General features: G+C 44.0%; 1 protein-coding gene across 1 annotated transcript in view; it reads left to right on the forward strand.

The window, feature by feature from the left end:
* Positions 1–3,405: 3,405 nt before the first annotated feature.
* NUDT3 (nudix hydrolase 3) overlaps positions 3,406–20,249 on the forward strand; it is a 66,767-nt gene continuing 49,923 nt past the window's right edge. The window contains exon 1 of the mRNA XM_073616030.1: positions 3,406–3,585. Within this exon, the coding sequence (XP_073472131.1) occupies positions 3,490–3,585 (96 nt within the window). The 5' untranslated portion in view covers positions 3,406–3,489. The remainder of the gene's footprint in view (positions 3,586–20,249) is intronic.

The following is a 20,249-nucleotide window of genomic DNA, read 5'->3' on the forward strand; positions in this document are numbered from 1 at the left end:
TACAGTGGGAGGAACAGCTTCCGTTCCTCTTACTGTGAGGCTAACGGATGGATGCCTCCGGCAGCATCCATTACTGGGCTTCCCGAGCGTTCGGGAGAGCCTGGTAAAAGCATCTGATACTGGGGTAATAGTTGTAGGATCAACCATGATCCCGGTATACCCGCTTTTCTACTGTGAGATTTTATATTCTAATTATATATATATATATATATATATATATATATATATATATATATATATATATATATATATATATATATATATATATATATATATATATATATATATATATATATATATATATATATATATATATATATATATATATATATATTAGAATATAAAATCTCACAGTAGAAAAGCGGGTATACCGGGATCATGGTTGATCCTACAACTATTACCCCAGTATCAGATGCTTTTACCAGGCTCTCCCGAACGCTCGGGAAGCCCAGTAATGGATGCTGCCGGAGGCATCCATCCGTTAGCCTCACAGTAAGAGGAACGGAAGCTGTTCCTCCCACTGTATGACATCAGAACCTGGAAGCGACGACTATTTAGTCACTTCCGATTCCGGCTCTTTGTTTACTGGCCTCACAGCAGCCAGTACAGCAGTCAATCAGATCAGTGTCTGATTGGCTGCATTGGAGCCCAAAGGAGAGATGGGGGGTCTATTAGCTCCCCATCTCCCCAAAAAGAGCACCTGTCACAATGGCTGTTTACATTCCTTTTGACAGATTAAGTTTCTCTCCATGTTCAGCTTTCTAGCAGAAGCCTGAAGGTTTTGTGCCAATATTGACTGGTATTTGGAACTGTTCATAATTCCCTGATACCTTGACTAAGGTTCCTGTTCCAGCTGAAGAAAAACAGCCCCAAAGCATGATGCTGCCACCACCATGCTTCACTGTGGGTATGGTGTTCTTTTGGAATTATGGCCAAAATGTTGAACCTTGGTTTCATCAGACCAGAACACATTTTCCTACATGCTTTTTGGAGACTTCACATGTGTATTTGCAACAATTAGCCAGGCTTGGATGTTTTTCCTTGTAAGAAAAGGCTTCCATCTTGCCACTCTACCCCATAGCCCAGACATATGAAGAATACAGGAGATTGTTGTCACATGTACCACACAGCCAGTACTTGCCAGATATTCCTGCAGCTAATTTAATGTTGCTGTAGGCCTCTTGACAGCCTCCATAACCAAGACCTACTAGAACAGATGAACTTTTTTTGGGGTTAATCAGAGGCACTTTAAATGATGGCAGCTGTGTACTGACTCCTATTTAACATGAGTTTGAATGTGATTGCTTAATTCTGAACACAGCTAAAGCCCCAGTTATAGGAGGGTGTGCACATTTATGCAACCACATAAATTTTAGGTTTTTCTATATCTTTACTCCCCCCTAAAAGATTTTTTTGTTTTTCAATTGAGTTGTACAGTTTATAGGTCACATTAAAGGTGGAAAAAGTCTCGAATGATTTATCTTTGTCTCATTTTTTTTACATCACAGAAGCCTGACATTCTGTGTGTATAACACGCACCCCAAGTTTAGGAGGGAATTTTAAGGAAAAAACTTACATTTAAATGCCCATCAATGCAGCCTTATCGGTGTCCATCTGCAGCCTTGTCAGTGTCATTGAAGCCTTCTCAGTGCAGCCTTGCAGCCATGTTAGTGCAGCCTTCCCCAGTGCAGCCTTGCACAGATTTAAATATGGCACCGCGGAGGGACTCGGCGGAGCAGAGTGAGCGCCGCTGAGATCGCAGGGACTGGGCGGAGCCAAGATACACATAGTCGGCTCTTCTCGGCTCCGCTCACAGTCATGCCCAGTCTATGATGGACATAACACAGGTCCAATGGCGGGACTGGGCGTGACTGTGAGCGGAGAAGAGCCGAGTACACTTGGCTATGTGTATCTCGGCGCGATTGCTCCGCTCACAATCAGCAGAGATCGGCGGGGGATCGGGGTATATAACAGGCACCCACGATTTTCCCCTGATTTTAAGGGGAAAAAAGTGCGTGTTATACGCCGATAAATTATGTATGTGTGTGTGTGTGTGTGTGTGTGTGTGTGTGTGTGTGTGTGTGTGTGTGTGTGTGTGTGTGTGTGTGTATATATATATATATATATAATTTTTTTTTTTTTTTTTTTTTTAAAGCCCCCGTCCCCATGCGTTCCCCACTGCCTATGTAAACAGTGATCGCACCACATGTGAGGTATCTCCACGAGCACCAAACCTCCTGTGTAAATCTAAACTGGTTACTTGCAAAGGCTTTTAAAGCATCACCTATGGATAATTAAAAGTACCATAGTTTGTTGCCATTCCATGAGTGTGCAATTTTAAGGTGTGACATGTTTGGTATCTATTTACTCAGTGTAACATCATCTTTTAGGCTGGGTTCACACGGATGCGAATTGAATATGGGTTTCTCCGCATCCAATTTGCATGACAGGAGACTGTGACCGGCTCTCAATGAAACCTGTTCACACATCTCCGGGGCGGCTGCGAAGTGCACAGCAGAAGGGTCCTTTGTGTCTTTGGCTCTGTTTCAGGTTCGAATTCAGCCACAAATTCGGACCTGAAACGATGAACAGGGATGCAGCTGACCCCCTGCTGTGCCCTGCGCCTGCACATAATGTGAACCCAGCCTAATTTAACAAGCAAAAAAAAAACTTAGCTATTACCTTTTGTATCAATTGTAAGCTCTAGCGAGCAGGGCCCTCTGATTCCTCTTGTACCAAATTGTAAGGTAACTGTATTGTCTGCCCTGATGTGGTAAAGCTCTGCACAAAGTGTTGGCGCTATATAAATCCTGTATTATAATAATAATAATATTTATATTGTGTTTGCGTTCACTAAAATTCATGTGTAATTTTTCCCAAAACATTGTTTGAAAAAGCGCTGTGCAAATATTGTGTGAAATAAATAATTGCAACACCCAACATTTTATTCTCCTTTGCTTTAAAACAAATATATAATTGGGGGTTCTGAGTAATTTTCTAGCAGAAAAAAAAAATGAACATGTAGGAGAGAAGTGTCAGAATAGGCCTGGGAAGCAAGTGGTTGTAGTTCAGATTTTATGTGTCAATAAGCGAAGCCTTTTCATTTTTTCACGTACTCCTGCCAGCCATGACAGGTCTTGGGAGTGACTATTCTCTATCTTTAACTCAGGCAGCCATAACCAGGCGCAGCAGCCGCTGCCTTGTACAAACGGCAGCGAGAAAATGGTAGTAGATAACCAAGAATCAAGTAATCACATATAAACAACTGCGGAGCGGAGACAAAAGATATACAATGTATTCAGCAGACAGGAGAAAAGGGCGGTGTGGGCGGTGCCCTGTACAGGAGCGGAAATAATCATAGAGGTGACCAATGGCGATGCAGCTCCTCTCCCTACTGACAGTCCTCTAGCTCCGCCCACCCATGTGGTCAGTCAACTGATCGTGACGTCAGCACAGGTCCTTTAGCCCGTTCGGATCCGGGGACTAGCGATGAAGCTGAAGAACAGCCAGACCCGGACGTATGACCGGGATGGGTACAAGAAACGGGCGGCGTGCGTGTGCTTCCGGGACGGGGCCGAGGATGAAGTGTGTATATTGCAGTCTTTTGTCTGCGCTTTGTGGGTGGGCTGTTTGTCAACATGGTTCGGCGTAAACAATGGGATACCGCTAGGTGTGGAGGGGCGGCTTTGCAGGCCATTGTGTGCCAGCCCTGAGCTGTCAGGAGGCATAGGCCGGTGTGTTGTATGTCTATGGAGTTGTGTGTGACATGAGTACAGATGTGTTGTGTACAATGGGGGGAGATGAGCGCCCTGGTGTAGAGTCCAGCCTGACAGAAAGGGGGCGCTCTTCAGTGTCTGCATTCAGGATGGCTGATTTCTGAGCTCCTGATCTCTACTAACTTTCCAGGTGAGATCACATTCTATATTACAGGCAGATCTTAGCTGCTGGCTCAGCGCATGTCTACTAGAGCTGGATGATTCTGGCTAAAATGAGAATCACCATTTTTTTTTTTTGCTTAGAATAAAGATCACAATTCTTGTGGTTTAACATCTTCTTCTTTCACATTTATACAAAAAAAATTGGGCTAACTTTACTGGGGTTTTTTTTTTTTTTTTTTTTTTTTTTTTTTTTTAATTTAAAGTGTATTTTTCATTTTTTTTTTTTTTTTTAAATTGCGTTTTAAAAAACACTGCGCAAATACTCTGTGACATAAAATATTGCAACAACCACCATTTTATTCTCTAGGGTCTCTGCTAAAAAGAAAAAAATATATATCATGTTTGTGTGTTAAGTAATTTTCTAGCAGAAAATAATGATTTTTTACTTGTAAGCAATAAATGTCAAAGGTTTGGTCTTTAAATGGTTAAATTTCCTTCATTTACATGCCAGTGTTCTGTCGAAGTGCCCCCCATCGAATAGTGCCCGGTATGGACTGCACATGTGCCGTATGGAACAGCACAACAGCTGATTTGCCGATCAGCTGGGCTGACGTAACCAGGACACATGCGCACATCGTAGCAGGTATCTCTCGATGGGAGATACCATTTCACAGGCACAATTTAAACCTATACAAACAGCGGGGGAGACCGTAGTTTTCACATTGTGCATCGCTGCGGCTAGTGGCCGTGTTTGAAGAGTTGGTTTTGTCTGTGTTGCAACCCGCCCTTTCACACAGGCAAAGTTCAACACAGCAAACCTGCCCTGCTACACAGACAAAACCGGACCATCAGCACACTGTAAAGCCGCTCCGCAACAGCGAGGCACAATGTGAGAACTACAATCTCCCCCCCCCCCCCCCCGCTGTTTGTATAGGTTTTAACTATGGCCGTGAAATGGTATCTCCCATCGAGAGATGCCTCCTATGATGTGCGCATGCGCCCTGGTCACATCACTCCAGCTGATCGCCAAATCAGCTGAAGTGCATCTCTGTCCTGCACATGGGGGCACTTCTAGACAGAACATCGGAGTTCTTTCCTTTGATAAAAGAACAAAAAGATACTTTGTTTCTACTTATTCGCTTGTGATAAAACTCGGCAGGCTGCCCAGATTTTTTTTTTTTTTTTTTTTTTTTCAGCTGTGAGAACTCTGCTTTGTTAAAAAGAATCATGACATGCTGTTTTGAAGATCGGGAAGGGAAAACAATTTCGATTCTTAACAATTAATCGTGCAGCTCTAATCTCGCCATCACTTTTGGGCTTATTTTATATTTGTCGTCGGAGGGGGGCAGTGTTTGCGGCAAAACCAGGTTGCGACATTTCTTACTGTGATATACACGTGTCGTGCATCACGGCAAAATCCTCCGCTTTCGGACTTGACAGGAGGTATTGTGAATGGGGCTGCGGTTGTAGCGCAGACTTTTTTTTAGGGGTGCCGAGGCGAACTAAAGCCTCCTTGTTGCCTTTGAAAGGCCTTTCTGAAAAGCAGTCCACTGCAGTTTGCTCTTCACAGACTAAGGAGCCCTTAGGCCTCGTTCACACAAGCGTACAAGCCAGTTGGGATGCAGAAGCTGCATGGACACAGCCGCTGCTCCCATTACTGTCTGTGTTGAGGACAGTGCACGGGCATTAGCTATGGTACACCCATGTGAACAAGGCCTTTAGGGCTCATTCAAACCTGCAGAAGCCTCTACTGCCCCTCTGTAAAGCAATCTGTGATGGCTAGATTTTCAGAGAGCAGTAGATTAGAGACTGCCAGACATTCAGGAGACACTACTGCCACTACTGTGAGCAGGCAGTTATTTTCAAAGGAAAAGATCCATAAGCCACACATCATGAAGCAGGCCCATGTGAATGAATTGAGATGAATGGCAGCCTCAGCCGGACCACAATCCCAATGTGTTTCACTCTGCCCCTTGAAACTTAATCATGGGGAGTTCATGGCATAAGGGGGTGTTTATAAGAGCATCATTGGCTTTCATGTGATAGTTCTAGAGCAGGGATATGTAATTAGCAGACCTCCAGCTGTCGCAAAACTACAAGTCCCATCATGCCTCTGCCTCTGGTTGTCATGCTTGTGGCTGTCAGTCTTGCTATGCCTCATGGGACTTGTAGTTCTGCAACAGCCGGAGGTCTGCTAATTGAATATTCCTGTTCGAGAGTGTTAACATTCATTTTTTAAAATGTTTTAGAGGTAGGACGAGCTCCTGTCCTTGCCTGCACTCACAGTGGTCTAGTTGGACTTTACCTCTGAGCTGCACCTACATTTTGTCTTTTTGTGTCACAGGCATTTTTTTTTTTTTTTTTTTTTTTTTTTGGGAAGAGACATACAATGTCACTTCTGCAACAAAACATACCTACTTGCCTGCTCACAGCAATACCAGGACTTTAAAATGAGCTGTGCATGTTATGCTTACAATGGCTGAGCCAGTCCTGTGTCTGGGGGTTTGACTAGCTCCTGCACATGTACAGGAGTGACCTCATCCCACACCAGCCAATCAAGATGGCCAAATCCCAGCACAAAGGAGAAGATGCCAGGGAGGAAGTATGCCCCCTTTATTTCTGCTTTAAAGCATAACTTCACCAAAAAAATCTGAAGTTTTACTTTTCCTCCTCCCACTATGTTTGTTTTTTTTATTTTATTAGGAGCGGGTACCTAGTTTTGACAGGTACCAGCTCCCACTTAGATCCAAGAGAAAGTCTGGCCTCCCCACTCACCTGAAACCTCCTGTGAGCCAGTATGAAGTCACAGCCAGCTTCCCACACTCAAGACCAGTGAAGAACAGGCCTGGGTGACAACAGCACTGGACTGGGTCTCTGGACTGGTCAGTACCTGTTTATAGTAAGTCAGCAGTTACAGTAATTTTTGTAGCTGCTAACTTAAAATTTTTCTACAAACTGCTGGGCATTTGGTCATTCTACACCAAGTCAACAGTGCCTTTTAAAGGAACATTTAAGACTGAGAATAAAGCCTGGTACATTGCACGGAAAAAAACTGTCCGCTCCGGTCAGAGCCGCTGTACTAACCATGTGAGGTTAGTTCAGCGATCTCCCCCGCTGGGCTTTTGTGTTCTGACAGGGGGACGGCCCCCCGCCAGAGCACTCCAATCAGCTGCTAGTTTTCCAGCATGCACGTCCGACAGAAGCCGGCTTCTGTCTGACAGACTGACATGCAGACGGGCCGAATGTCGGCCGTTTTTTTTTTTTTTTTTTTTTTATCGCCGTTGTCTCCCGACGGGGCTTTGGGCTTTCAGTGAGAATTTGTACTAGTTCACACTGGGGCGACCTGTCAGGTGACTTGGCCACCTGACAAGTCATGCTCCTTGCAGTGCAATGGAACTGTTCTAATGGGAGCGACTCAAGTCACTCTGAAAAAGGTTCCTGTACTACTTGGGGGGGCAACTTTGGAGGGGCTTGCATTGACTTCTATTAAAGAAGTTGTTTGCAAGCCACGCTGAGGTCACGCTGGATGGGGCGGCTTCAGAGTCCGGACGACATTGAAGCTGCTCCAGTGTGAACCGGCACTTCAAGTTGCATGTTAAGTGCACCAATCAACTCTTTCTTGTCCAGTCAACATGGAAGCTGCAACACAGAAAGTGGTGTCACCGAACTGTGCAAAACTCCTGAACAGAACCAGAAATCTTTGTCCTATAAAAAAAAAAAAAATGCATTGATGGATAACAACTGTGTATTTAGCTGTTTACCTGGCTTTGTGATTTATAGTAATTGTTATAATATTTTGAATATATTTACTTATAGTAAAGTGTTCTACTGTGTAAAGCCTAATACACACGATCGGACTTCAAACAAACTTTTCTGTCCAAAGGGCGTTGGCCGTGAACTTGGTATGCATACACACGGCAGGACTTTTTCAGCCAACTTTCACCAAATCATGTGGTTTTTCAGCTCTTTACCACCACCCTTTGGTCAACTTCTGTATTGTTGTCTGATCTTTTGCCGTGGTTCTGAGCATGCGTGTTTGGACTAAAGTCCTATGGACTTGTGTACACACGATAAAATTTTGCACCATCTGACTTTTGTTGCCGGAAAGTTTGCCTGTTTGCACAGCCAACATTTGTCTGATGAAAACCGAAAAAGTTTGTCCGATGGAGCGTACACACGATCGGATGTTGCCTTAAAACGGGTCATTTGCATGTTGTCAAAAAAGTCAGATCATGTGTATGGGCCTTTAGATATCGGCAATGGCCTTGGAGTGTATTGTATGGAAGGGAGATGTTTGCTAGTTCCCTTTTTTGTTTCATTTTGTTTTTGTGCTGCCATGCATACTATCTTAGGCCTGATTCACACCTATGCAGGATGCAGTTTGCATATTCCAGGTGCATTTTGTGTTTTTCAATACACTTTTTTTGATCCATTGAAGTCTATGGAACCAAAAAAACAGAAAAAAGTCCCTGGCCCTTCCCAAAAAATGCACAGATGTGAACGTGACCCATAGGAAACCAAGGTAAATGGACTGTAGTGTGTTTCTGCAAAACTGAAAATGTACTAAAAAATGCATAGGCGTGAACCAGGCCTTAGTGCTGCGTGTCACATAATCTATGGCACTTCATATCCTTATTCCATGTATGGTATTGCTGAGATGCACAATATACTTTCCATATGTACCGTTTTCACACATCCAGTGAAATTATGCAAGTTTTGTTACTGGTGTCGGTCTGTTTCCTAACTAACTAGACACTAATAACAAAACTTGCATAATTACACTTAAATGTTGAAATAATTGCTTTAAATTTTAAGCTTCTTGTGTTACACGGGTGGGCTCTAACACCCACCTGCCACACATATGTCCAAGGGCCGTACATATGTCCAAGGGCTGCAACACTTCCCATGCTGATTGATCATTCACTCCCAGTAAGTTACAGAACTGTCAGACAGCTTTTTGTTTGTTTTGTTCGGGAGTCAACAGAACTTTCCAATCAAGTGACCACTGCGACAGGCAATCGCACAGTGGTCACGTATTTGGCCGATCCTTCCCGCACAGACTTTAAGGCACACTGGGCAGGAAGGGGTTAAAAAGGTGGTCAAAATACCCAATAGCCACCATTGGAAGCCAGAAAATAACGAAGAAGCCCTTCACCAGCACTTCCAGATCTCCCTAAATTCCAGGGTATAGGAGGAGTCGGCATATAAACCATATGATCGCATTTAGTGCCCTAGTGAGCTCTTGCCATCCCTATCGTTATCAGTTGAGAGATACAGTGCCTAAAGCCTGCCATGCATATTCCTACTGAATTGGCTGAAATTTGAGCTTTGGCTTTGTTGGAGCCAGGTGGCAAATTGTCAGAACAGTGGCTGCATCTGGTCAGAATACAGTAGCCAGCAGGGAAGATTGCTTCATCCAGGCTGTTCAGTGTGGATGGAGAAATCTACACGTGTATGGCAAGCCTAAGCCTGTGGCGGCACTACATTTAACCACTTGCCGACCGCCGCACGACTATATACGTCGGCAGAATGGCACGGGCAGGCAAAAGGACTTACATGTACGTCCTTGCCTGCCCGCGGGTGGGGGGTCCGATCGGACCCCCCCCCCGGTGCCTGCGGCGGTCGGCAAATGTCCCCCGGCGATCGGTGGTGAGGGGGAGGCCATCCATTCGTGGCCCCCCCCTCGTGATCGCTCCCAGCCAATGGGATCATTTCCCTGCCTCTGTATTGTACACAGAGGCAGAGGAAATGATGTCATCTCTCCTCGGCTCGGTATTTTCCGTTCCGGGCCGAGGAGAGAAGACTGAAATGTGAGTGCACAACACACACACACACACACACACAGTAGAACATGCCAGGCACACATTACACCCCGATCCCCGCCCCGATCGCCCCCCGATCCCCCCCCAATCACCCTCCCCCCCTGTCACAAACTGACACCAGCAGGTTTTTTTTTTTTTTTTTTTTTTTTTTTTTTTTTTCTGATTACTGTATTGGTGTCAGTTTGTGACAGTTACAGTGTCAGGGCAGTGAGTGTTAGGCCCCCTGTAGGTCTAGGGTACCCCCCTAACCCCCCCTAATAAAGTTTTAACCCCTTGATCACCCCCCGTCACCAGTGTCGCTAAGCGATCATTTTTCTGATCGCTGTATTAGTGTCGCTGGTGATGCTAGTTAGTGAGGTAAATATTTAGGTTCGCCGTCAGCGTTTTATAGCGACAGGGACCCCCATATACTACCTAATAAATGTTTTAACCCCTTGATTGCCCCCTAGTTAACCCTTTCACCACTGATCACTGTATAACCGTTACGGGTGACGCTGGTTAGTTTGTTTATTTTTTTATAGTGTCAGGGCACCCGCTGTTTATTACCGAATAAAGATTTAGCCCCCTGATCGCCCGGCGGTGATATGCGTCGCCCCAGGCAGCGTCAGATTAGCGCCAGTACTGCTAACACCCACGCACGCAGCATACGCCTCCCTTAGTGGTATAGTATCTGTACGGATCAATATCTGATCCGATCAGATCTATACTAGCGTCCCCAGCAGTTTAGGGTTCCCAAAAACACAGTGTTAGCGGGATCAGCCCAGATACCTGCTAGCACCTGCGTTTTGCCCCTCCGCCCGGCTCGGCCCAGCCCACCCAAGTGCAGTATCGATCGATCACTGTCACTTACAAAACACTAAACGCATAACTGCAGCGTTCGCAGAGTCAGGCCTGATCCCTGCGATCGCTAACAGTTTTTTTGGTAGCGTTTTGGTGAAATGGCAAGCACCAGCCCCAGGCAGCGTCAGGTTAGTGCCAGTAGCGCTAACACCCACGCACGCACCGTACACCTCCCTTAGTGGTATAGTATCTGAACTGATCAATATCTGATCCGATCAGATCTATACTGGCATCCCCAGCAGTTTAGGGTTCCCAAAAACGCAGTGTTAGTGGGATCAGCCCAGATACCTGCTAGCACCTGCGTTTTGCCCCTCCGCCCGGCCCAGCCCAGCCCACCCAAGTGCAGTATCGATCGATCACTGTCACTTACAAAACACTAAACGCATAACTGCAGCGTTCGCAGAGTCAGGCCTGATCCCTGCGATCGTTAACAGTTTTTTTGGTAGCGTTTTGGTGAACTGGCAAGCGCCAGTGGCCTAGTACACCCCGGTCGTAGTCAAACCAGCACTGCAGTAACACTTGGTGACGTGGCGAGTCCCATAAGTGCAGTTCAAGCTGGTGAGGTGGCAAGCACAAATAGTGTCCCGCTGCCACCAAGAAGACAAACACAGGCCCGTCGTGCCCATAGTGCCCTTCCTGCTGCATTCGCCAATCCTAATTGGGAACCCACCACTTCTGCAGCGCCCGTACTTCCCCCATTCACATCCCCAACCAAATGCAGTCGGCTGCATGAGAGGCATTTTTATGTCCTCCCGAGTACCCCTACCCAGCGAACCCCCCAAAAAAGATGTCGTGTCTGCAGTAAGCGCGGATATAGGCGTGACACCCGCTATTATTGTCCCTCCTGTCCTGACAATCCTGGTCTTTGCATTGGTGAATGTTTTGAACGCTACCATTCACTAGCTGAGTATTAGCGTAGGGTACAGCATTGCACAGACTAGGACACACTTTCACAGGGTCTCCCAAGATGCCATCGCATTTTGAGAGACCCGAACCTGGAACCGGTTACAGTTACAAAAGGTACAGTTACAAAAAAAGTGTAAAAAAAAAAAAAAAAAAAAAAAAAACACAAACAAAAATATAAAATAAAAAATAATAGTTGTCGTTTTATTGTTCTCTCTCTATTCTCTCTCTCTCTATTCTCTCTATTGTTCTGCTCTTTTTTACTGTATTCTATTCTGCAATGTTTTATTGTTATGTTTTATCATGTTTGCTTTTCAGGTATGCAGTTTTTTATACTTTACCGTTTACTGTGCTTTATTGTTAGCCATATTTTTGTCTTCAGGTACAGCATTCACGACTTTGAGTGGTTATACCAGAATGATGCTTGCAGGTTTAGGTATCATCTTGGTATCATTCTTTTCAGCCAGCGGTCGGCTTTCATGTAAAAGCAATCCTAGCGGCTAATTAGCCTCTAGACTGCTTTTACAAGCAGAGAGAATGCCCCCCCCCCCCCCCATCGTCTTCCGTGTTTTTCTCTGGCTCTCCTGTCTCAACAGGGAACCTGAGAATGCAGCCGGTGATTCAGCCAGCTGACCATAGAGCTGATCAGAGACGAGAGTGGCTCCAAACATCTCTATGGCCTAAGAAACCGGAAGCTACGAGCATTTTATGACTTAGATTTCGCCGGATGTAAATAGCGCCATTGGGAAATTGGGGAAGCATTTTATCACACCGATCTTGGTGTGGTCAGATGCTTTGAGGGCAGAGGAGAAATCTAGGATCTAATAGACCCCAATTTTTTCAAAAAAGAGTACCTGTCACTACCTATTGCTATCATAGGGGATATTTACATTCCCTGAGATAACAGTAAAAATGATTAAAAAAAAAAAAAAAAAATGAAAGGAACAGTTTTAAAATAAGATAAAAAAGCAAAAAAATAATAAAGAAAAAAAAAAAAAAAAAAAAAAAGCACCCCTGTCCCCCCTGCTCTCGCGCTAAGGCGAACGCAAGCGTCGGTCTGGCGTCAAATGTAAACAGCAATTGCACCATGCATGTGAGGTATCACCGCGACGGTCAGATCGAGGGCAGTAATTTTAGCAGTAGACCTCCTCTGTAAATCTAAAGTGGTAACCTGTAAAGGCTTTTAAAGGCTTTTAAAAATGTATTTATTTTGTTGCCACTGCACGTTTGTGCGCAATTGTAAAGCATGTCATGTTTGGTATCCATGTACTCGGCCTAAGATCATCTTTTTTATTTCATCAAACATTTGGGCAATATAGTGTGTTTTAGTGCATTAAAATGTAAAAAAGTGTTTTTTCCCCAAAAAATGCGTTTGAAAAATCGCTGCGCAAATACTGTGTGAAAAAAAAAAAATTAAACACCCACCATTTTAATCTGTAGGGCATTTGCTTTAAAAAAATATATAATGTGTGGGGGTTCAAAGTAATTTTCTTGCAAAAAAAAATAATTTTTTCATGTAATCAAAAAGTGTCAGAAAGGGCTTTGTCTTCAAGTGGTTAGAAGAGTGGGTGATGTGTGACATAAGCTTCTAAATGTTGTGCATAAAATGCCAGGACAGTTCAAACCCCCCCCCCAAATGACCCCATTTTGGAAAGTAGACACCCCAAGCTATTTGCTGAGAGGCATGTCGAGTCCATGGAATATTTTATATTGTGACACAAGTTGCGGGAAAGAGACAAATTTTTTTTTTTTTTTTTTTTGCACAAAGTTGTCACTAAATGATATATTGCTCAAACATGCCATGGGAATATGTGAAATTACACCCCAAAATACATTCTGTTGCTTCTCCTGAGTACGGGGATACCACATGTGTGAGACTTTTTGGGAGCCTAGCCGCGTATGGGACCCCGAAAACCAAGCACCGCCTTCAGGCTTTCTAAGGGCGTAAATTTTTGATTTCACTCTTCACTGCCTATCACAGTCTCGGAGGCCATGGAATGCCCAGGGGGCACAAACCCCCCCCAAATGACCCCATTTTGGAAAGTAGACACCCAAAGCTATTTGCTGAGAGGTATAGTGAGTATTTTGCAGACCTCACTTTTTGTCACAAAGTTTTGAAAATTAAAAAAAGAAAAAAAAATTTTTTTTTTTGTCTTTCTTCATTTTCAAAAACAAATGAGAGCTGCAAAATACTCACCATGCCTCTCAGCAAATAGCTTGGGGTGTCTACTTTCCAAAATGGGGTCATTTGGGGGGGGTTTGTGCCACCTGGGCATTCCATGACCTCCGAAACTGTGATAGGCAGTGAAGAGTGAAATCAAAAATGTACACCCTTAGAAATCCTGAAGGCGGTGATTGGTTTTCGGGGTCCCGTACGCGGCTAGGCTCCTAAAAAGTCCCACACATGTGGTATCCCCATACTCAGGAGAAGCAGCAGAATGTATTTTGGGGTGCAATTCCACATATGCCCATGACCTGTGTGAGCAATATATCATTTAGTGACAACTTTGTGCAAAAAAATAAATAAATAAATAAATAAATTGTCACATTCCCGCAACTTGTGTCAAAATATAAAATATTCCATGGACTCAACATGCCTCTCAGCAAATAGCTTGGGGTGTCTACTTTCCAAAATGGGGTCATTTGGGGGGGGTTTGTGCCATCTGGGCATTTTATGGCCTTCAAAACTGTGATAGGTAGTGAGGAGTAAAATCAAAAATGTACGCCCTTAGAAATCCTGAAGGCAGTGATTGGTTTTCGGGGCCCCGTATGCGGCTAGGCTCCCAAAAAGTCCCACACATGTGGTATCCCCATACTCAGGAGAAGCAGCTAAATGTATTTTGGGGTGCAATTCCACATATGCCCATGGCCTGTGTGAGCAATATATCATTTAGTGACAACTTTTTGTAATTTTTTTTTTTTTTTTTGTCATTATTCAATCACTTGGGACAAAAAAAATGAATATTCAATGGGCTCAACATGCCTCTCAGCAATTTCCTTGGGGTGTCTACTTTCCAAAATGGGGTCATTTGTGGGGGTTTTGTACTGCCCTGCCATTTTAGCACCTCAAGAAACGACATAGGCAGTCATAAATTAAAGGCTGTGTAAATTCCAGAAAATGTACCCTAGATTGTAGGCGCTATAACTTTTGCGCAAACCAATAAATATACACTTATTGACATTTTTTTTACCAAAGACATGTGGCCAAATACATTTTGGCCTAAATGTATGACTAAAATTGAGTTTATTGGATTTTTTTTAGAACAAAAAGTAGAAAATATCATTTTTTTTCAAAATTTTCGGTCTTTTTCCGTGTATAGCGCAAAAAATAAAAACGGCAGAGGTGATCAAATACCATCAAAAGAAAGCTCTATTTGTGGGAAGAAAAGGACGCAAATTTCGTTTGGTTACAGCATTGCATGACCGCGCAATTAGCAGTTAAAGCGACGCAGTGCCAATTTGTAAAAAGTGCTCTGGTCAGGAAGGGGGTAAATCCTTCCGGGGCTGAAGTGGTTAAACCTGGAGGTACCTTTTGTTAAGCCCATCACGCCGACTGTAAGCAAATATGCAGGCCCACTGGACTGGGCTTTTTTCTGTGGTGCCACATATTTGCGTATCTCCCTTTGTGCTGGGGGTGTGCCGCACATCGTGTTCCCAGCACAGAGACCAGGGTCTGACTATCGGGACCTGGAACCGCCGATTCCGGCTCACCTCATCGCTGTGATAGCCTCTGATTGGCTCCTGTTTTTTTGTCTCTGTGAATGGACAAGACAGATGCATTGTATCATTCTATGTCCTTGCTGAGATAGAAAAAAAAACAAACCATGAGAAAATTTTTTAATTAATTTATTATTTTTTTTTAATACCTAGCTCAAGGTTTGATCTAGGTCAGTGCCAAGGTTAGTGTTTGGGTCAGGGTTAGTATTTTTTTGGACGAGGATTTTATTTTTTTTTTTTTATTTTTTTTTATTCGTATTGGTGCCAGTCAGTGTTGGTGGGTTTTATGTAGAATTAAAAAAAAAAAAGTGCACTATTGTTTCTACAGGTGTAGTGGCAAGAAATGTACAGTAGAGCTGCACAATTAATTGTTAAAAAATCGTGATCTTCATTCACCTCCCCTGACATCTCTCCTGCTAAGTTTGCCGATTCTTTCATATAAACAAGTGGAGAGACTTTATCTGCTCACTCAGCTGTCAAAATAAAGCATCCTGGCAGTCTGCCAAGTTTAGAACTTGAAACATTGTAACTAACTTCCTTCTTAGATCAAAAGGATAAACTTCTCTGTGTAAACAAATAACCTGGGCAATCTGCCAAGTTTTAAACAACCTGTAAATGCAGGAAGTTTAACCACTGAGGCTCGGTTCACACTAGGGGCGGCACGACCTGCACACGACATCCACGGCGACTTGCAAAACGACTTCTGTATAGAAGTCTATGCAAGTCGCCTCAAGTCGCCCCAAAAGAAGTACAGGAAACTTTTTCTAAGTCGGAGCAACTTGCGTCACTCATATTAGAACGGTTCCATTGTACAGAACGGGAGGCGACTTGTCAGGCGACTAGGTCGCCTGACAAGTCGCCCCTGGGTGAACCGGGCGTTAGTCTAAATCTTTTTCTGACACTTCTTTCTTAAAGGGGTTGTAAAGGTAAACATTTTTTCACCTTAATGCATTATATGCATTGAGGTGAAAAAACTTTTGACAATACCGCCGCCCCCAGCCCCCCCCCCCGTTTTACTTACCTGACACCTCGAATCTCCGCTGCTCGTTCTCGTCATCTCTATTGCAGCTCAGCCTGGTCGCTGATTGGCTGCAGTGGATGGATTGAAAGCAGCGCAGCCATTGGCTCGCGCTGCTGTCAATCACATCCGATGACGTGGCGCGCCGGGGGCGGGGCCGAGTGATACAGCGAGCGGCTATAGCCGCCGGCTGTATCACGGGAGCGCGCCCGCAACAACTAACCACCATGCGAGGGAGCTCGCATTAAGGTGGTTATTTCTTGCGGGGAGGAGCTGAAACAGCCGCCGAGGGACCCCAGAAGAGCAGGTTTGGGGCCACTCTGTGCAGAACGAGCTGCACAGTGAAGGTAAGTATGACATGTTAGTTATTTAAAAAAAAAAAAATAAAATTACCTTTACAACCCCTTTAAGTTAGAATCAATATTTTTTGCTAAAAAAAATCACTTGGAACCCCCAAACATTATATAAATATAGATATATAGATATATATATGTAGATATATAGATTTTGCACCCGCCAGTTTTAGTAAATCAACCCCTTTGAGTCAGGGGTGATAGGAGGCAAGAAGATTCAAAATCGGGGGTGCAGGGAGATGCAGTGCCAGAGTTCCAGGGGTACTTGGTTCTTCACAGGCCCAAATGCAAATCCAAACACTTGCTAGGAGATATATATATTCCACCCCCCCCCCCCAGCTGATTTTGAAACCTATGCTATTGTGAGAATTTACATATTTGGTGTCTATTTACTGGACACAACTTCAACATTTTGAGGGTATATTGTGTGTTGTGCGCTAAAGATATTATGAGTGTATGGTTTATTGAAAATATAGATATAAGCTCTAGCTCTTAGTGTGCCGGGTCTCTGCTTTCAGAAAATATGTTTTGGGGTTTTAAGCGCATTTTACCATATGTGTGCAAAATGTAAAAATCACCCTGGCTGTGGAAGGGTTTAAGCAGTTCAGAGTTTACCAAGTTGAATGGTTTTGTGTGCACAGGATCATCTCCATCACTAATAATTTACTTGTGCCTCTTCATTAGATTATGTGACATGTAGGAGCAACAAATAAGTTGTTAGTGATGGTGATTTCCTGTGCTGGGAGTTAATTCCTTGGTATCTGTGGTGATCGCTGTGTGTTAGAGGAGATCGGCAGCACTGTCTCTAAACAATAGGTCTGCTCTGGGGGTATTGTAGAGTCTTTTGAGATAAGTCAAAAGGGCGGCAATGCCTGGTGCATACAGAGTAGCATCAGCATTTTAAAGTGTTCCTAAACCCACAACATTAAGGCCCCTTTCACACATGCGGACAGTATGTCCGTATTTCATCCATCCGTTTTCGGATGAAATACGGACATACATGCATCCCTATGGGATAGCGGGTGTCAGCGGATGTACATCCGCTAACACCCGATGTCGTCCGCCTCCGCTCTCGTCCGATTCTGCGGACGGAAGAAAATCCTATTTTTCTATCCGTCTGCAGAGTGGATCGGAGGAACACGGACAAACGGTCCGTGTTCCTCCGATCCCCCATAGGGGAGAGCGGAGATCTGACAGGGCGGTCCCTGCACAGTGTGCGGGTCCCGCCCTGTCATCTGCCTGCTCAGCTGGGGAAAGCGGAGCGATCCCCGCTGAGCAGCGGATAAACATGGGGCGGATCAACACGGATCCGTCCCGTGTGAAAGGGGCCTTAGTCATTCTTGTTAAATTACTGTGGAACCTAAGGGGTTAATTCTCTGCATTGTGTAAAAAGGCTGTTTGATCTGGTCTTCTCTGCTCCTTCTCCTTCTTCCACTGTCCCCAATCCATCTCCTGATAAGACAGAGCCTTTGGAGTCACCCTGCACATACTCAGTTTGGTGTGTATTGCTAGAGAGGTGTTTTTTTTTTTTTTTTTTTTCTTTTCATAGGAGGGTGCATGTGATCAGCACTGTCCAGATAAACGGTCGGGGTTCTGTCTGCAGCCTCATAGGACAGTCAGAGGGGAATGGAAACTCCTCCTACAAGCTTTAACCAGACACTGATAGAAGTCACAAGACTGCTATATAATGCTGATGAGAGAGGGTATTTAGCAGTTTACATTTACTAAAATTATTGCATTTCTGTGTACTGTGGGAGACAAGATATAGTGAATGCAGGCGCCTGGGTTTAGTAACATTTTAAAGGATTAGTTCACTTTTTGTAAAAAAAAAAAAAAAAAAAAAAAAATTAATAATGAATGCACATCTTTTTGCAGGTAAAAAAAAATTAGCATTTTTTTACTAGGAGCCTGGAAAACATTGCACTCGCAGATCCGCAGATCGTGGGTGCCATGCAAGACTCCTGCAGACTGTCAGTGTAAGCTGCCTGCTCGTACGGGCAATGAGATACACACTGACAGGAAGAGACAATGAACTACCAGAGCACTCAACAGTGCAAGCTGATAACTACAAGCTGTCAGCTGCAAGGGATGTTGGTACTTGTAGTTCTCCCATTCACAAAACTCTGCAAATGAATGACGGGTGGCCATTTTTTTTTTTTTTTTTTTTTAACCACTTGCCGACTGCCGATGTACATCCAAACTTTGGCGGCGGATATCGTTGTTATGGCAGCACCTAGCTGCCATAACCCCGGTATCCCCGTTTTCGTGCTGCAGTCGGCTTTCAGATAAAAGTGGTCCCTGCGGTGGATTTACTGCGAGATCACTTTTATCGGTGGCGGGAGAGGCCCCCCTCGCGATCCGGTGCCCTCCGCCGCTTACCGGAGCTGTCGGTAGCAGCGGGGGCGATCGCGCCCTTCTGTGCCTGGAGACGAATGAGGCTAAGAAGGCGCCCACTCGTCTCCATGAAACTGCTGGGCGGAAGCAATGTCAAAACGTCACTTCCGCCCACGCCTCTTAAAGGCACGTTTTTTTTCAATGTAATTTTTTTAAATTACACTTTGTTTTTTTTTTTTGTTTTTTTTTATTGCATTTTAGTGTAAATATGAGATCTGAGGTCTTTTTGACCCCAGATCTCATATTTAAGAGGACCTGTCATACTTTTTTCTATTACAAGGGATGTTTACATTTCTTGTAATAGGAATAAAAGTGACACCATTTTTTTTTTAAATAGTGTAAAAATAAAAATGTAAAATAAATAATAAAAACAAAAAAAATTTTTAAAAACCCCCTGTCCCGACGAGCTTGCGCGCAGAAGCGAACGCATACGTGAGTAGCGCCCGCATATGAAAGCGGTGGTCAAACCACACATGTGAGGTATTGACGAAATTGGTAGAGCGAGAGCAATAATTCTAGCCCTAGACCTCCTCTGTAATGCAAAACATGCAACCTGTAGAATTTTTAAAACGTTGCCTATGGAGATTTTTGAGGGTAAAAGTTTGACACCATTCCAATGCGGGCGCAATTTTGAAGAGTGACATGTTGGGTATCAATTTACTTGGCGTAACGTTATATTTCACAATATAAAAAACAATTGGGCTAACTTTACTGTTGTCTTATTTTTTTTTTTTTTTTATTCAAAAAAGTTAATTTTTTCAAAAAAAAGTGCTCTTATAAGACCGCTGTGCAAATACGGTGCAAAAAAAAGTATTGCATTGACTTCCATTTTATTCTCTAGGGTGTTAGAAAAAAATATAACAATATATAATGTTTGGGGGTTCTAAGTAATTTTCTAGCAAAAAAAACTGTTTTAAACATGTAAATGCTTAAAATCCAAAACAAGGCTGGTCCTTAAGTGGTTAATGGTGAAAGCAAGGTCAGGGAGAAGATTTCCCCAGCTTGTTGTCATAAGAGGCAGCAGATTGGGGAGCGGCTGCAGGAGTGGGAACATGTTCCACCCTAAAAACGGGTGAGACATGTAACATGTTCCCAAAGGTGAACTTATTCTTTAAATGTAGACCAGCACCATCCACAACATTCATATCCAGCAGTAAACACAGCACCCCTACCTCTATGGCTTACAAAGGCACTGTAATCTCCAGCCTGGTATCTATCCCCACCAACATCTCACCCATCTAACCTCTGCTGTTGGCTGGGAGGACTGCATCCAGAGGTTCAGCTGACAGCTATGTTTGCAACCTTCCCGTCACCACTTTTGCAT

Source organism: Aquarana catesbeiana, linkage group LG02 (assembly GCF_042186555.1).
Source record: "Aquarana catesbeiana isolate 2022-GZ linkage group LG02, ASM4218655v1, whole genome shotgun sequence".
Classification (NCBI taxonomy): domain Eukaryota; kingdom Metazoa; phylum Chordata; class Amphibia; order Anura; family Ranidae; genus Aquarana; species Aquarana catesbeiana.